Source organism: Ammodytes marinus, assembly GCF_949987685.1.
Source record: "Ammodytes marinus genome assembly, chromosome: 9".
NCBI classification, from domain to species: domain Eukaryota; kingdom Metazoa; phylum Chordata; class Actinopteri; order Uranoscopiformes; family Ammodytidae; genus Ammodytes; species Ammodytes marinus.
This window is the reverse complement of record NC_137213.1, coordinates 21,713,796-21,732,823: the sequence shown is the minus strand read 5'-3', so window position 1 is coordinate 21,732,823 and position 19,028 is coordinate 21,713,796. Positions and strand designations below refer to the sequence as shown.

At 42.6% G+C, this 19,028-nt stretch overlaps 1 protein-coding gene across 2 annotated transcripts in view; it reads left to right on the top strand.

Annotated features, from left to right (window-relative positions):
* The window catches only part of LOC307255572 (ephrin type-B receptor 1-B), a 165,498-nt gene extending 147,562 nt beyond the window's left edge, over positions 1-17,936 (top strand). For both annotated transcript variants that reach the window (XM_080034263.1, XM_080034262.1), the window contains exons 13-17: positions 9,080-9,229; positions 11,461-11,654; positions 12,684-12,839; positions 13,659-15,168; positions 17,595-17,936. In XM_080034263.1, the coding sequence (XP_079890389.1) occupies positions 9,080-9,229; positions 11,461-11,654; positions 12,684-12,839; positions 13,659-13,767 (609 nt within the window). In that variant the 3' untranslated portion in view covers positions 13,768-15,168; positions 17,595-17,936. The remainder of the gene's footprint in view (positions 1-9,079; positions 9,230-11,460; positions 11,655-12,683; positions 12,840-13,658; positions 15,169-17,594) is intronic.
* Positions 17,937-19,028: the final 1,092 nt, after the last annotated feature.

Here is a 19,028-nt window from a genome sequence, read left to right as displayed (position 1 = left end):
AGCTATGTGTGGTGTCCTTCACTCCATGACTTCCACAGCTATGACCTGACGCTAACCAATCAGCGAGCAAGGCTGGCCTGGCAGACAAGGCCGAGGGAATCAGGGAAATTAAATTGCGCTGACATGCAGTGATTTACATCGCCATCGACCTGGCTCCTGCAGCAAATTAATCACCCCTTCTCTCTACTGTTTTTTCCCCCCCTCTAATTTTACCCTGCAATTCTAGGCACACCAATTACAGTGCCTGTAGTGTGATTCTGGATGTATGGTTAGTTGGGAGGACATGCTGGTAATTGCGTTAACCCTGGATGTGGGTTCACTACGGAGCAATGTTGTGGAGGTTTCGGACAGAAGGGGGCTGTCCTCCCTCTCTGTTGGCTGTTTACCAAAGTCGTGATTAATTAAGCTCACAGGGCAATACTTGGACCCCACTGGCATTGCTTTGGTGATGCAGGCTGATTTGTATAAAGGTTATCCATTGCTGCCTTGTATTTGTATTGATTACATCTACATGGTTTCATGGTTTAGCTCGTGGGCATATGAACACAAGTACACTTGATATTTCAGCGACCCTTCTTTATAAAGTTCAAAGTTCTTTTATTTGTCATATGCATGAAGATTACTGAATACATACATATTTATAAACAGGTGTTAATGCAACAGAAGTGTTCCAGTGCAGTGTGAGTAGTGGCACATGGTGAGAGCTCAAGAGTTCAAGAGTGGGATGAAGCTGTGCCTGAGCCTGGTGATGCGAAACCAGATGTCACAGTACCGACTACCAGACCAGATACAGTTTGTCACTCGGGTCTTTGATAATCTTGTTGGCCTTCTTCCTACACCTCTGGCTGTAGAGGTCCTCTATGGATTGCTCCTTTTTAAAGGTTGCATAATGTTCTAAAGACCATGGTAGAACCTCCTCAGGCTGCGGAGTATAAGCAGAGCTGCATGTCAAGCTGTTTTTGTGATGGTGCTTGTGTATGAGTCCTGGTCAGGTCCCTGGCTGCTGATGTGAACCCATGGGGGAACCTGAAGCTGCTGACTCTCTTCGCCCGCAGTCCCATTAATGTGGAAAGGGGGTGTGTCCTTTTTTTCTGTGGCTTCCTGTGGTCCACACACACACACACACACACACAGTCAGCTCCTTTTGTTTTGCTGATGCTGAGATGGAAGTGGTCTTGGCACCTAGATGTCAGGTGCTTTGACCTTGTCTCTGTAGGCCATGTTGTTGTTGCCTGTGATCAAGCCCGTGTCAGTCATGTCGTAAGCAAACTTCATGGTGTGCTGGAGCTATGGGTGGCCACACAGTCGTGCGTGGACAGGTTTTACAGGGGCTCAGGTGTTAAGAGTCAGAAAGGAGGCTAGAAGTTGCAGATCAAGTCAAAGGTGTTGATCCCTATAGGTCTCTGAGGTAGTGGACTAGCTTGGAGGGGCACAATGGGGATGAATGCTGAAGGAGCTTGTGACACGGGTGCCATTTTCTCAATCTGCTAGAGGAGAGGATTGATTTTTGAACACGCAGTGAACCAGGAATATTTTCTCATTACTCCTTTTTTACCAATCAATCTATCTAAGGAGCCATCCATCTGTGCATCAATTTATCTATCTTAGCTCTTTCTTTCTGGCTGCCCACTGTCCCGTTTCAAGGCCTTTTCCAGACAATTTGCCATATACAAGGTAGGGCATATTCAGCGTAGATGTAATGAATGAGGTGTCAAACTGATTACAGTGGTGATGAGTTATACAGTATGTTTTGTTTTGTGGTCATCATGGGGGAGTGAAAATCCCAGATCTGGCCATGGTTACTGGGGTTTAATGCAACGTCTGTGGATAGCATACAAGAACAATGAATTGATAGGAAGTGTGAGTGTGGATATGTATAGAAAAGTGGTATTACACATTCTTTTGAGGGTTCATGTGCACACAGGGCCATAGTGAGGGAGGCATGTGTGTTGCAAGAATTTCTGCTTGAAAGACTGACATTGCTTTGCTTTTAATGAGTACATAGTGAATTGTGACTGAGTTGACATGTACTGTAAGTGTTTATTTGTGCTGTGTTCCTGAGTATACAAATGTATGACCCCTATGCAGTTTTCCTGGTGTGTGTGTGTGTGTATGTATGTATGTTTCTGTGTGTGTTTGTTTTTGTCATTGAGGCTGAGAGGGGTTGAAAGGCGAGGTCAGGCAGAGCCAGTAACAAAGCTCATCCGTCAAATCCCTGTGACCCAACTGACATTCTCTCAGCTCCGCTCCAGTGCTCACACTATGTGTTTTCTGTTTCTGTCATTTGTCTGTTTTTCTATTCGCATCCTTTACAGCCTCTCTCTCTCTTTCTCTCTGGCTTGGAGCCAATGCACTTTTTTGGCTTGTCTTTTCAACTTCTAGTAAATTATTTTTTACACTGCATTAAGTTAAATGGATAGAGTAGTCTGTAAATAAACAATACGTGAAATGAGTTTGTCTGACATTTGTGTTTGAACAAAGTCCCACCACCTGAAACCTGTAACAATATTCTTTACAAAACATGTGTGGTATTTGTCATGAGGCCCATCCAATTAAAGGAAAATAGCAAGTTCATCTGCACAAAGATCAAATAAGTACAGACTGTGGTTAAATAAAATACATTGTTTTTTTTGTTGACATTTCATCTGAAAAAAGATACAAACCTTTGTTCTCAACCTGGCAACATTTGTTTCCAGCAAGCCGCCAACAGTGCTTGCATTTTAAAAAGTTCAAATGTAAATACACATCTCACATTCACTGTGTATTTCACACTACACCACATGACACTTTCACACTAGTATTTCGATGGACATGAGCGCCACTATTTCCAGCAAACAGCTTGTCTATGCAGATACATTTCTAAAGTTCCAAGACACATTTCTGCTCTTGAATGTCATTGTTGGAATAATACAAATTAATTTTATTTTTTTCCCCAAATAGCCTACTTTGCAGCTGTAGGAGGGCTTATACTTCCTAAAGCAAGATACTTATTTTTTCTATTTGGGAGTGAATGTTAGAGAGGTTCAAGCTCACCTGTGCATAACCCCCATTAGTATGAGTCACCACCACTGCAATGACAACGCATGCATTTGAAACGCTAAATCATACAACCAGCTAAATCCTACGCTGGTTTGTTTTTTATCAATTTTTTTCTCTCCATTTGAAACTAATTAAGCTGTTTTCAGATTACTGTTTATTCAGAATGTATTTAATGTGTCCACCCTTGGAGTGAATGTAGCAGCAGAAAATATACAGGAATGGAAATGGAGTATGAATATGGATGAGTTGTAGGTTCTCGCCAGGGAAAAGGAATCACGATCCATACCTAGGTCTCTGGATCAAAGAGGGAGCCAACCATTCAGAGCACCTCTCCTTGATTTATAACTTCTATCATGTTTGCCAGAGTCAGTGTACGCTGGGCATTGATTCACCATCTGTGGTTGCATTTGCATCTGAGAAGGATTCACAATGGAGTGGTTTGTGTATGACTTAATCAGTGAAAGAGGTACCTTCTGTGTTGGTGAGCTCTTATATCCATAAAAAAAAAAACACTTTACAACAGTGTCACAAAGGGGAGATTTATTTTGTCGGCTAACAAAAGCGTCAACTTCCAAATAAGAACTTCTGCTTTTAAATTCAAAGTACTCTTGTGACCTTTTGCCTTTTTCATATTGCTTTCATTAAAGGGGGCCATCATAACTACCTTCCCGGTAGCTTTTACCACATTAAGAACAATATCAGCCTCAACAATAAAGGGAAACCCATGCCTATTGAGGTTGTGCTTCACTTTGATAGAACTGTCAGTAGATGTAATTGCTTTTTTCCGTATCCTGTGAAGGAATCATCGTGGTGCAGAGGTCACTGTCTTCCTTTAGTATGTAATAATACAAGTAAAAGATCGGATGCTTGCTCAGTCTAATTTGACGGTGCAAGCGGATGCCAGAAATGTTGAGATCTATTGCTGAGCTTTCCCTCGAGGCACTGAAATTTCTCTTTAACCGAACACAGTTTGGTGCTTATGATTATGTTATGGTGAAGGAGGATTAATAATGGTAACCAGTAACCACTCTAGGACACATGTTGAACATGTTTTTTTTCTGAACTTAATTGTGTAACAATCAAAACACCTGCAGTCATATAAAAAATATGACCATAGGTTGGTGTGGTTTTCTTAGAAGGACAGATGTTGCATAATATGGCATGTATAAAGAAAGACACAAGTTTTCTGTGATACCTATAATTATCGGAGAGACCTCGAAATTGAGATGAGTTTTTCCAATGCCAACAAGCTGTTAAACATTAATGTTTGCAAAAAGCTGCAGCTACAAGAGTAAAATATGTGTGCTGTTATAGTTGTCTAGATCTTGTTTACAGAGCCACATTGTTTTTGTATTCATAGCTGTAATGTGTGACACATACAAACTTGGTTTACATAATCACTGTAAAGTATTATAGTATTTGTATTGGTTTATTTTAAATCCAGGCAATTGGATGTATTGTATTTGCTGTGCAGCACTACATGGGATTCATCAAGTTACCATTATTTCTAGCCAAATAAGGTAGAAACTGACCTTTGAATAATAAGTCCCCAAGTATCAATTAAATGTTTCCCATATTAACTGTTGCATTGTCTGATAAGCTTTCTGTCTTAAGCAAGTGAATAACGTGGCAGATTTAACCCTCAAAATGTGTATTTCTTTTTTTAAACAATAGGTCTCATAGCTTTGTTTCTTTGAGGTTTATTAGATAATTAGAATGCAGTAGGAGTTGCGCATTAGTCAGTGACCTGACTCTAAAATGACCTTATTTCTCAGTTCCAAGTACACTCTCTGAATAATAAGGGACAAATGGAACATACAATATCAAGTTTAATTTATACTGTAACTTGGCTGGTGTTCAGTTCCTCACAGCAATTATTTTTGAAATGGGATCTGCATGCTATACAGACAGAAGGTTCTTTGCAGTAGAGCAGGTTATTTCATCTGTTTTTCAGAAAGTAGTGGAATTATGCGGGGCTGTTCTGTTTGTAATAGTATGATTTAATTCCCCTCTGTTAATTTCCCACGCAGTATAACATTTTTGGAATTAATTTGTTAATCAAATCTTAAAAAATAAAAAAAAGACCGAAAAGTTCCCAGCCTAATTTGAGCCTGTTTGGGATCTTTGGAACACAAAATAAAAAAAATCACAAATGCTTCACTAATTTTTTATTATTTTTTGCAAGACCCGTGTCTTTCTAGCCACCAGAAATTCCCATGGGTCCCATCTGTGAAAACCAACATCTCTGTCATCAGCCATCTCGCCTGTTTTTTTTCTTTAGTTTTTTCTACTTTTCCTCCCATCTCTCGATGTCACTCTTCTCTCTCTCTCTCTCTCTCTCTCTCTCTCTCTCTCCCTCTACAACTCTATCACTCTCTTTTTCATTCTGTGTAAGCAGACATTCAAGGCAGATCGTTGCTCTCAAGATTTCATTAAAAGGATGTTGATGGAGCACTCTGCCCCGGCCTAAGTAAATGTACTCTCAAGTCCATTTAAGTGTGCATTGTTAGGAAATGGATTACCGAAGTTGGAGGAGCAAAGGCAAGGACAAGAGGGAACGGCGGAGAGAAAAAGTCAGAGAGAGAGGGAGATCTACATATTTGTCTCCAAGATGAAGGAGAAAGTTTGTATGGGAATCTCTAAATAGCTTCTGTGAAAAAGTGAAAAAGCAAAAGTAAAAAACAAGGTCAAACACTGGACTATTTATTTTTCAATCACTGTGAATTTTTCTGGGACATTGCTACAGTACATGTTAAGGATGACTATAATTGCACTCTTACACTGACAGGTATATTTGCTCCACATTCATTCAACTCAATCCTTCTAGGTACGGCATGTCGGTGACGGTCTACTACATGAAGGTATCTGGCACATTGGTGGAAGCATAGCTCAAGCCACTGCAAATACATGACAGGTGTTTCATATCCTTGCCGCGTGTACCTGTGTCTACACACACACACACACACACACACACAATACTGAGCCGATGGGACCAGAAACCAGTAAGCACACGTTACCTGGCTACAACATGTTTATCCTTCACATTACAGACGAGGCGGTGACAGGAACACGAACGTCTCACTGCGTGACACCTCTAAACCTAACAGTCCCGACACATCTTTGTTTGCAATCTGACTCCAGACATGTCACTCGCTGTCACAACAACTGGCCACAACCTGTCACAGGTGGTCTCAACCTGGTGGGTGCAGTCTCGTACTGAAATCCCATCCTGGTGATGACACACTGACAATACACAACTGTTGCTGTTTCGGGTGGGAATTATGTCGGCAAACCACATGTGTTTTTTCCCCACATAGCATGCATTTGGAAATTCTGGCAAATAAAAAAAAATGTCATTCGGTGAAGAAAAATGGGGAGTCACATTTTTTTCTGGTCAGTTTATGGTAAACTATCTCCGTGGCACATTTATTTCAGGTTTTCACGCCCTCCCGACAACTCGCTTTTTCTTCATAATGCCAACATTTATCAGCCAGAAAATAGACCCATCCAAGTATCGCCGTAAAAATCGGACACTATATGTCATCCACTTTATTTATTATCTAGGGAGTTTCCCCAAAGTATCACTTCGCTATTATTACAGATTACTCCTCTCTCAAGGCCTAGAAGGGTTCGCCCGCTGCAGTGCCTCTACGCCACAGTCTGGCTCATCTACACAGAGTCAACCGTCCGAGACAAATAGGAGTGTGTATGAATCCTGTTTCAGGGGCGATATTTCACTTCAAGGCAAACAGAAAACAGCTTGTTCCTATTTCAGTAGCCCAGCCACAATATACCATATCCAAAGAGCTGCTCTCCCCATGCTTCGAGGGCCTTCACAAAGCACTGGGGCTTTTGTGTTGACATAAGGTCTGTTTTAATTCCCATCACTGCTTCTGCTATCCCCCCTTCCTGATTCATTCCCTGTGGAGTTAAATAATAATATATATATATTTTTTAAATGCTTTTTATTATGTTGTTGTCTTCCTCCATGTATGTGTGAGCTGTTCAGGACTTCATGTTATTATTAAAGCAGGATTTTGGCAGAGCTATCAGTGGCCCACAGCAGTAATTACTAAAGGGTTTGCATGGCTGTCTCTGACTCACTCGCTTTTGGAAATGTTATTACTATGGTCTGTCTCATTGGAGGAGCACAGGGAGCATCTTGTAAAATCCTGTGTCTTTTGCTCAGTCCGTCCCAGCGACACTCGGCTGATATCCCGACAGGGTCCGGGGGCATGAGACCAGACGTACAGCATTGCAAGGGAGTGCAGTGAGCGAGTAATGATAAAGAGAGGCTGTAATAGACGACAGCGTTTTTGCTCGGAGCGGCTATTTTTTTCATGCCATTCCTTGTTTGTTTCTTTGTTTTTCATCGTTTGTATGTTTGTCTGGACAAAATAATTGACTCAAAGCATTGCTCCTGACAGAGTGACAGATGAAAAAGTAGGGAATTTATTGTGGGGAGGATATTTGTCTGCGTACTTTTATCTGCGTAGCTCCATATGCCCTCAGATGAAAGAAAGGGTAAGAGACAGTGTCCGGGGACCATAGTTTTTTAGATGAAACGCTTCAGATATGAACTAGTCTAGAGATATGAGGAAGGCATTGAAGTCGCTGGGGCTTAGCTAGCCTTTATTCAACTATTGATCTCTTCCTCACCATAATTCTTTATTGTTCTTCCAATTTCTCTCTCTCTCTCATTATTTCTCTCTCTCACACACACACACACACACACACACACACACACACACACACTAGCACACCTCCTCACAAGCGCCCACTGCACCATTACCTAATTTCATAGCCTTCTTGTATCTTAGTCTCCACTGGCTGGTGTGCTCAGTCAGAGCTGTGTGTGTTACCTCAGCTTCCTGTAGTGTGTCCTGACGGCAGTCTCCAATCCTCGTCAGATCTTAAATCTCTTTTGGGTCTCAGCGACCTCTCAAAGGTCAAACCCTTAACAGGTGCTCATTAGTGAGCTCAGCCTCTCCACCTCTTCAATGCCACACAGCGCTGACCTGCAACACCTTTTTCTAAGTGTGTGTATAGGTTCACAAATACAGGAAAAAAGCAGTATCAAGTAGTATGAAAACACTGTTCCTCATTCTCCCCTCACTCTCTCTGTCTCTCTCTCTCTCTCTCTCTCTCTTGCTCTCTCTCTCTCGCTCTCTCTTTCTTTCTCTATGTCCCTACCTCTCTTTCTCTCTTTTTTTCTTTATGTCCCTACCCCCCACCCCCTCTCTATCTGGCTCCTCTCTCCCTCTTGCTCTCCAAGGACAGCAGGGAACATGGTGGTCTGTTTAGGTTGCTCTCTGGGTTTGCGGTTGTTTCCAGCAGAGGCTTATCAGCAAATGCTCAGGTTCAGCTAATTGGCATTATTAAACTGCTGGTGAGCTCAAGTCAGATATAAGGGGAGCGGCTGTGGGGAGGTCGGGAAGAAAAACAGGGATTTACGTGTATCTGTGTGATTTGTGTGTGTGCGTTCGTGGGGGTGTGCACACATCTGTGTTTCTGCCTTCGCACATGTTACCAACTGTGTGTGTGTGTGTGTGTGTGTGTGTGTGTGTGTGTGTGTGTGTATGTATGTGTATGCGCGCGCGTGTGTGATGTCGTGTCTGTGGAATTCTAAACAAGCAGCTGTCAATTTCAGTCAATGGGGCGCGTGGCATGCCCGAGGCCCAGGTAGCCCAATTACAGGCAGACACGCTCGACATACGAGCAGAAAGCCCATCTTCCTTTATTCAAACAGGGCTGTGGGAGGGGAGACGTTAAATGTGAAGTGGGTCGATATGTGAAGGGTGTTGGGAGCCGCCGCTGAGACGGAGGCAGAATCCTGTGTATGATTTGGCTGCTGAAGGATTGATGCAATTGGGGGGGGGGGGGGGATAGAAGGGTTAGAGGGATGGAGGAGTACAGTCCAGGCAAGAACAGTGCTGTTAAGGGAAAATGGCTGACAATAATGGGCTACAACTGCCAAGTATGTTAATAAACTGTTTGGGAAATGTTTTTTTATATCATTTTTGCTTTCTCCATTCCTCAGGGTGGCAAGATCCCAGTGAGGTGGACAGCGCCAGAGGCCATCGCTTACAGAAAGTTCACCTCAGCCAGTGACGTGTGGAGCTACGGCATCGTCATGTGGGAGGTGATGTCATTCGGAGAGAGGCCTTACTGGGACATGTCCAACCAGGATGTAAGTGTCTGTCTTCTGTGGTTGGGAACATCAAAAGACCCATGTAAAGAGACTTCCTCTGTGTGATGTATTTCCCTTTAGAACAGGATATTGGGTTTGGGTCATTTGGGAAGTGAGAGATAAATGAGCTGCCAGCTATGGAGAGAAAGTTGTATTTGATAGGTGAGGAAGAAAGGTGTGTTGTCAAAAACAGAGTTGAATGTTTGGTTGCACCCACTGGTGCAGCATAGCCTCACCCATGCAGTAGCACCTTTACCAGAAAGTAGCAGTTTCCTGGGAACTTCAAGCACCCTATTTAATGTTGTTTGTTTAAGATGATATCAAGTAACATTTAAAGAGTTAAGAGTTCACTTTTCCAATCTTTCATGTCGTAATAATCGGGTGTGCATCACTTTAATAGGATGGCCATTTCCGTACAGATGTGGTTATACTGTCTGTTCACCCCGTAGAAGATACACAATCAAGGAACACTCATAAGAGGGGAAGCTGCAATAAATCAAACATTTTCCCCCAGTTCCCATCTCAAAGCATCATCACTGAAGATGCCCTTGACTGTGCCTTTGAAAGCAGACTTATTATAGAAACAGTCTCACTCTATCCCCTTTTCCTTCTTGGCATGCTTTTGAGAGTGATGAATGATTGCTGAGAGCCTCGGCTTTGTTCCCCATGTCCGTTTGGATAAGGTCCACACAGTACACACACACAGACTCCCGCAAACACGCAGGCACCAACACCAATACACACAACCGTTGGACATAGGCCCGTGCTATGAGGTCTCTCTCCTTTACTGAGGAAACTAGCCAACCATCAAGGCCTCAATGGACCCCGCTCCGCAAGGACCATCCAACCCAGCAGATGTTGCCTCAGTGGGCCAGCAGCAAACACTGCCTGTTGGGACTAATGCAGAGAAGGAGGCCTGGCACCGCTCAGCAAGTCCGGCTGCTCGGTCCACAAACACATACACACTTAGAAACACACACCCACACACACACACACAATCACAATCACTTCTCCGTATGCACCATTTGTCAAGATTCTGCTGAGTTGCACTCAACTCCTGGCTGGAGATGGCAACCTACAGAGCTGCCTCTAATTTGTAATGATAGTATCTTTTACACATGGTTTCACACCGGACCCTTATCTCGCAACTATGCATTTTTTAAGGGAAGATTACTTCTACAAACAGTATATATATAGATATAGATATGAGTTAGAGCGTGTCCTTATCATTGTGCAATGCAGCAATTCGTGTAATCTTTAGTCTTTGTGGTGTTGAAGAAGTGCTTTCATAGTTTTAGATTGAGCCTGGTTTGCTTTAATCTGGTGTATTTGTTTTGCTTTCATTGTTTGTGTATTTATTACACAATCATAAGTTATATCAAACAAACAGTGTGTGGAGTGTAAGGTGTGGTCATTGAAATGTAGGGTTCCCCAGTTCAGAGTTCCAAATGTGGCCCAAGTGTGATCAAGTCTTACAAAACACTTGACTCTAAGCTGTGATCACCCTGAAACTCTTAGTCATTGCTTCTCTGTTACAGGGCCAGGATAGCTTGTGCAACCTTTAAGAGATACGTGTCAAGTGTCTGTGCTTCACTGTGTTAATTGTATGCAATCTCCCCACTCCCCACCAACCTCTTTCTGCAGTGATTATGCCTCTGCTGTCCTTCCCTTCCCTTCCCTTGCTCTGCCCTCTAGGATTGGTTAGAATCCAGAGCAAGGGCACATCAGCCTGAATACTAACTGTATCTTAAGTGACCAGAGGGAGTGTGCCTGGGGGGTCCTGGTGGGGATATTATTGAGGCTGGGATGAGCATGTCAGGATTACAGAGTGGGGGGGCGCCTTTAGCTCAGTTGGTAAGGCGTCCCCCTCCCGGGCCGGGCCCAGCAGCAGACCCGGGTTCGATTCCCACCCGCAGTCGTTCTCTGTATGTCACTCCCCTCTCTGCCCCATTTCACCTCTGTCTCTCTGCACTATCAATAAAAGCATAAAAATGCCCAAAAAATATCTAAAAAAAAAGAAAAAAAAGAAAAAAGGATTACAGAGTGGTTTGCCCTAATAGCATCATTAACAGAACACTAAGCTATTGGTTGTGATTACTATGTGACTTAAGAATGTTGTAGAGTATAAAATGAGCAGGTATCTTTAATATGGAGTTCCTGACCATCCAGGCTTCCCCTTACCATCCATTTTCACCCCCCCCATACCCCCCCCCCCCCCCCTCCCCCTCTAGGTTATTAACGCCATTGAACAGGACTACCGTCTGCCGCCGCCCATGGACTGCCCCAGTGCCCTTCACCAGTTGATGCTGGACTGTTGGCAGAAGGACCGCAACGTACGCCCCCGCTTCACTGACATTGTCAGCACCCTGGACAAGATGATCCGTAACCCTACTAGCCTCAAGGCTGTAGCCAACATCCCAGCAGTGTGAGTTGAATCACTGTAATGCATATGATACACAACACACAGTTTCACCCCAACGTGGACATTTAGTAAACCCAAATATGCATCTTCGTCTGTTTATACATTATTTAAAAATGTTGTCTACACAAGCTAAAAATATATATTACTGCTGATTGCATCAACCTGAACTTTTCCTCCCATGATTTTTTTTTTACTGCTGCTTATAATTCTTCCTCCCATCCGCACCCCTTCGTATATTGACTTCAGAATGTTTACTTTGCGGTGTTATATAAATAATTTCTCTAAAATAATGTTGATAATAGACTCCTACAGAAACATATCATTAACACACATTTGTGAATATTATAATGTTGCTCTGCACCTAGTTTTGGACAATTTCTTCCCCTCTTCCTCTTCCTGTCCTCTCAAGCTCAGCCAAATTGGATGTGGACTGTGTGTGAACTGCAAGCTGCAGGTTTCTCCACAGATTTCTCCATTCCAATTTCCAAGCTTTGGCCTGGCCACTGAGGGTCAGTCAGAGCCTTGTTCTGAAGCCACTGGTTTTGGCTATGTCCTTGTGGGTTGCTGCCATTGTTAAAAGGGGGAAACTTTTGTCCATATGGAAGCTTGAGTTTGTGCAATGGAGCATGTTTTTCTTCAAGTTCCCTCCTGTATTTAGCTCAGCGAACTGGTTCTTTACTTGTGACTTGAGAAGCATCACCATAGCATGCTTCGATATAGGTATTGGCCTGAGAATGAAGGGTAGTTGAGTAGGTAGGTAGGTACTATAAAACACCAAAATGGGAGGGGAAATGAAGGGCTCAAAATACTTTCTAAAGCTATTAATCACACAGTAAATATACCTACATGCACTCCTCCTCTTCCTACATCATGCATCTGCTCTCTCTCTCACACACACACACACACACACACACACAGCAAAAACACAGTTTCGCTCCTCTTTGAATCCCTCTGGCTTAATATTGCATCAAAGCCTTTCTCTATATAGCTCCTCTTACCCATCCACCCCCTCCTTCTCTCTCCCTCCTCCAGGCCTTCTCAGCCACTGTTGGACAGATCCATACCTGACTTCAACACCTTCAGCTCAGTGGAGGACTGGCTCGCTGCCATCAAGATGAGCCAGTACAGAGACAACTTCCTCAACTCAGGTTTTACCTCCCTGCAGCTGGTGGCTCAAATGACCTCAGAGTGAGTTCACCTGCCTGGGTGAAAATGAAAAAGTTTGCGAACCCGTATGGCAATTGATGACAGATCTGTGTATTTTAAGCATGAATGCACCAAGTATCTCAAGTCTTTGAATGACCAAAGTACCTCTACGGGCGATGCAAATATAACTCATCATTACAGAACACGGCAGTCATTGTGATAAGAACATTTCCGTCTGTGCTCTTCAATTGTTATGATTAGTATCTAATGATTAATGAACAGTTTTCTAAAATGGATAATAATGTAAATCCTCTAAATTCACATTTTATGAAGTGCATTTATTCACTGCTATTAATGTGGAATTTTTCAAAGCATGGGTCATGATAGTGTTTCTTGCAGCACTAGTGGTACCAATAGAAACAGATATTGCACCTCATTTATTTTGATTAATAATGTTGCTTGGTCCACCAATTTATGTGCAAATGTTAAATAAATTCAACATTTTTTATTAAAAAGTTACGCTTGGGGCTTGGTGGCATTTATGTAGTCGCTTTGCAATGCACAGCTACGTGCATTACAAAGTGTTTTTTCGCAAGTGATAGAATTAATTTTAGTAAATTTGTATTTTCTGTTCATTGCCAGTAGCTTTCCATCTTGAAATATGTGCTTCTTTCATATATGGTAATGTGAGGACTTCCAATTTCACCAGAAAATGTTTTTTCTAGTATAATCGCTTCATGCTCAAATAATCCATTCCATCTTCAATATGACGGAAGTTCCTTTATCTCCTACTGCAAAATATGTTCTTGCCTTTTTCAATTTTCTCTCCCTGTGCCCCTCTCTCTCTCTCTCTCTCTCCAGGGACTTGCTGAGAATAGGAGTAACCCTGGCAGGCCACCAGAAGAAGATCCTCAGTAACATCCAGTCCATGAGGGTGCAGATGAGCCAGTCGCCCACCACTATGGCATGACTACAGGGGGCGCTGTGCCGCGGGACGGGCAGCATTCGCAGGACCAACCACGATGGCAGCCCTCGAATGACCCCCAGTCCATCGGAACGCGCCAGAGTCGAGACTATTGTCTTAATCTGATTATCTATACTACCATGACAACAGGAGACCAGGGTTCTAAACTACGACATGGCGAACAGCTATCACACTTCATGCAATCCACACCAGGAGTTCAGGGTTCCAGACTCTATACTGTTTCTCCATATACCCACGGAATGGAAGACGGACATTAGTTGCTTTGGTAACAGGCTGCCATTCATCATCGTCATTGTAAACCAAAATGACCCCCCAACAATCCGACATCGAAAACAGGGGAATCTCTCACAATTTCAGACTGTATGGTTAGACTGAGTAATATTGTACTTCTATATTATCTGGACTAGAAGATGTTCAAATTGTGAAACAGAGATGTGAGACATTTAGAAAACCACGTGTGACCTGTGATTTTACCGTAGTCAATGTGTGCAATGAAGATGCCTTGACCTGGCCAAATATAAGTCCCAGAAGAAGAAGAAGCAATTACACATATAGGGATAATTAGTGGAATACAGGGATGTACAGCGGAACACCATTTCCAACTTTCAAATCATCCTTTGCTCGTTTGAAGAAAAATTGTATCGTAAATGGACTGGTGAAAATTCAGAGCTGGTTATATTTTTAGTCTTTTACCATCTGTTTGTTTGTTTGTTTGCTTGTTTGTTATAACACTATAGCAAGATGCCGCCCACACATGTATTTTAACTTTAACACTACCTGTGGAGTCCTGGGTGGAAGGCCTTGCCAAAGGACTTCTGAACTCGCCCCACCCAGATTCAGAGAATATAAATATGTTTATCTCTTGCTAAATATGATTATATCTTTCATAATAAACCTTCATATTGAAGGTGATATGTATGAATATGTATGTACAGAACTCTCTGCTTGCATTTTTTTGCAAAGACATGCTTGTTGACTAGATTGTGATAGACACATGCAATGTGTAGATTCCTATGGTGCCCTGGTTCCCCTTTGGACAACTGAACAACGGACACTTGGTTGTACCTCTCCCTGTTCCAGGGACACGCGGACTATCCTGACTGAATCTTAAAACCTGAGGAAACACATTAAAGGAATTGTGGGCGATGAATTTGTATTGTAGATCTATATGTAAATTGCTGTAGGAGTTGAAATAATTGACAAAATATCCATTTATTGGAGATCATGTTTAATGTGGGTGTACACATGCTGTCTCTTGCTGGTGAGCACTTACTTGTACAGATATGTTTTATGTTTTGTTTTTCTGTTTGTTGTTTGTGTTTGGACTTCTCAGCACCATCCAGAAGGGGGGGAGGAAACTCCACACATTGGCACCCCAAATCCATGGTGAGTACCAGCTGATTGCACATGCAAAACAATACCTAGCATTAAATTGCATGTACATGTAGAATATTGTATTTCAGGCAAATCCAGTATACCTTCTCATGGGTGCCACACATACCATGGGCAAGGAGAGATTTGCTGCTGTAAGTTTGAAATACATAGGATAGGCTATTGGCTAATCAAGGCACTGGACATGGTACTGACTCTAGACAGAGAAAAACAGCTGGGCTGAAGTTTGCCAACAGACGTCCGGTGTCACTCCGAATATTAAAACTTGAACAGCCTGCACACAGTCAAAATGCTCATAGTGTATAGCACCATCAGCCTTCCGTGCTAACTGCTTTAGCTCAGTAAATCTTTGCACTCACACTATGTGCTGCTGCCATATGGGTGGGCAGGGTGAGTTCAAATGCTGTTGTGCAACAGACAAGAGTTTTACACATGTATAAATCTCTCCATAACTCTTCACTGCACAAATTGGTCCTTGGAACTATTTGATGGCAAGATGTCTGCATCACGTGCAAAAGGTACATTGGATAGATTGTTCTAGAATACAGTATATTTCAAGGATCGTTCCTGAAATTGCACAATGATGATTTGTCATGGATTGTCCTTAATGATTGCTGTGTAATTGGTCTGTGCAATGTATTGTTGCCACAGTGACAACAACATACAGTTTAGTGATAAGCAATGGGGCTTGGCTGTTAGTCTTACTTTTTTATATACTGTATATATATATCTTACTGGTCACTTACTTCATCCTCAGGCTTTGGGTTTAAGTTATGAGGAACTGTTGTAAAATTGTATAAATCAAGTGAAATAATGTAATAATAAAACACTGGCCATTAAAACTGAAAGCTAACTGACCAAAATGTTCCTGTGGCAATATTCCTTTGGCATACAGCCACGGCAGAAAGAGCTCTCTCTTAGCTCACAGACAATTACCATGAGCTATTGTAGTATATCAGTATATAGTATCAGTTCTTTGCAGTCGCTGTGACCCTATAACTGAAATCCCTTTTTGGCCCATTTTGAAGAGACATGAGTGACGACGGTTCTAACCACCTTGCATCCAAAATTAGAAATTGATGGCAGGCCCTATTAGCAGATTATTAAGTATAGTCATCCCCCTTAAGTCATCCTCCTCCTCCTCCTCTGTACTCTGTCTGTACTGCCCTCTCTCTCCCCTGGCTAACTCCCACTGCTGGCTTGGCACATCTCCAGCTCATTCATCCTGGGTGTAACTAAGCTATCCATGGAACGGGGTTTGCGTTGGTCCAGAACCGGCCCTGAAAAATGATTGGTTGGCTCCATGCTCCGGTGGGCCCAGGCAGGGGTGTCAACACCTGCTGCGACCCCCTGTCTAACAGACATCTGATCAGGGAGACAGATGGGACCGTCAGAAAACAAACACACACACACACACACACACACACACACACACACACACACACACACACACACACACACACACACACACACACACACACACACACACACACACACACACACACACACACACACACACACACACATACACATACACATACACACACTTTTGGGCCCTCAATTATGCTTCTCTCATGTCTGGTTTCCAGGCTAATGCCTAATGAAGAGAAAGTGGACAGAGACCCGAAATATAGTGTGTGCAAATGTGGTAGAAAGAGAGGGGAGGATTCCATTTACAGTGAGGGTGGAGATACAGGGCAGACGTTGCATAAGGAAATGATGGTCACAGTTTGGTTCACGAGGCAACCGCTTTGGCGTTACATCGATGTTCATTTCTATGCTTTAGTTGGTTAATGGGAAAAATACTGTAATCAAGCAACTGGTTTTTACCTCATGGGCAAAATCAATTGCTTTCTCTTTTTCAATTCAGCCCAGTCATTGATTTTACCAAGTATTCCTCAATATAATCACATGCTCCTTGAAATTGGCATAAATCCCCTTTATTCAATTTGAATGCATTAGTGCTCCATTCGGCTCAGTCTCATGTATTTGCTTTCCAACCAAAGAGCCTTGCGAATGAGATGATAGAATGTGTTCATTACGCAACAACACTGCATTTTTTTTGTTTCTTTTTCCATTTGCTCTGTTTGTCTTTCTAAATATCTGACTGTAATGACACTCCAGTGTGATGAATGGAGAAGGCGGTTTGCCTCCCCCTTCTCCGAAAGCTGCTTCATATGGAAGCTATTCATCACCCAGTGTTACAAAACACAAGACACAGAGCTTGTTAAATGTTTCACGGTGCTGTAACTGTCTGAGAAGTGACCGACGGTCCTTTTTAGTAGCCCGATTTCATGCCTTTCATTTATGGGCTAGAACAGCAGAAGCCGTGTTCACCTGAAAATGACCCTGACGTGACACCCTACATAACGGAACTTGTGAAACTAACCCATTCTCTTTTTCTCTCTCTTCTGTTTCAGACTGTGGACTCAAAGATTTACACACATATAAAACCACATACACACAACACTTCACGTGCACATGTTCACATGCACACACACAATGAACTCTCAGTAGAATTGCTGTGGACAGCCAACAAGCAGGAAGACCAGCTGATCATATGGGGGTCATTTCCAGTCCCAACCTCCCTCTAGGTACACAATGGATGGTGTAGCTGAACATGAGTGTGCACCTGTCATAGTTTTTCATTTGTGTGTGTGTGTTTGAGTGAGAGAGAGAGAGAGGGAAAGAGCGAATGTACGAGTGTGTGTGTGTGTGTGTGTGTGTGTGTGTGTGTGTGTGTGTGTGTGTGTGTATGTGCAAAGCAGGCACATTTGTGTGTACAGACATTTATATGTGCACAGGTACAATGTTGTGTGTGAACGGTTCCTCTTTCTTTTTTTTGCGTTTCTGTAAAAGCTTCCACTTGTAAATTGTGACAAGTACGTGTCAAGAGTTTGTAAGCTGTAACTTTCTGAAAAACTATTGTACTAAAATGCACTCAATAAAACGCCTTGGAAAACAAGTCAATCACTTCACGGTCTGTGACTCGGGTGATAATTCTGTTTGCATTAATGGTGAGTCAAGCAAGCAAGAGAGGAAGGGTTATTATCCAGAAACACTACTGTCAGCGCTGTGCATGAGTGTGATGTCTAATTCTTGGTTTCATAATTGCTAAGGAAATAAACTGATTTCTGTCACCGCCGGTCTGGCTGGCAGTGCCTTTTAAAGCCATCTGACACTAATAAACGAGCCATCACTCGCATTACACGCAATCCTAAAAAATATCTCCAAGAAAATGTGACAATATTTTGACAAACTAGTGGAAATTATCCTCATATGTAAACTCGTATCTGAGTCTCCAACACACTCACACTCACACTCATACAAATTCAGAAGCGGTCAGATCAGGGCTGTACGCTTATTAATTAGGTGGTAGCACTGGTGCTAGCAAGCAAAAAAATTCAGTAGCACAAAAATAAATTTGGTAGCACACAAAGTAGGCTATGGTTGAAAACTTGCATAACCTTAAGTTAAGGTTATGCAAGTTTTCAATCATAGCCTACTAGAATGTACAAGACACATCTGACCATCAGATGTGTCTTGTACATTCTAGTTTGCAGAGACTGAGACTTTTGAGAGCACTCCGGAAAGTGTGATTCTCAGTGATGATATGGTTAATGAGGTGTGTCAAAAGAGATGGGATGTATCCAACTCTCAGCTTTCCTTCATAAATATGAATTGAGTCTAATTGATTGACAATATCAAGCTTCATATGGGCAGAGAGACTGCTATGCAGGGGCCCTTCCAAAGCGAAGCGGTTAACTTTCTGTCTTTTCATGTCTGTGATCGTTGTAATGTAATTTCCTCGTCACTTTGTCACTGTGGGGAAAGCCTCCCCTGTTTTCCTACAA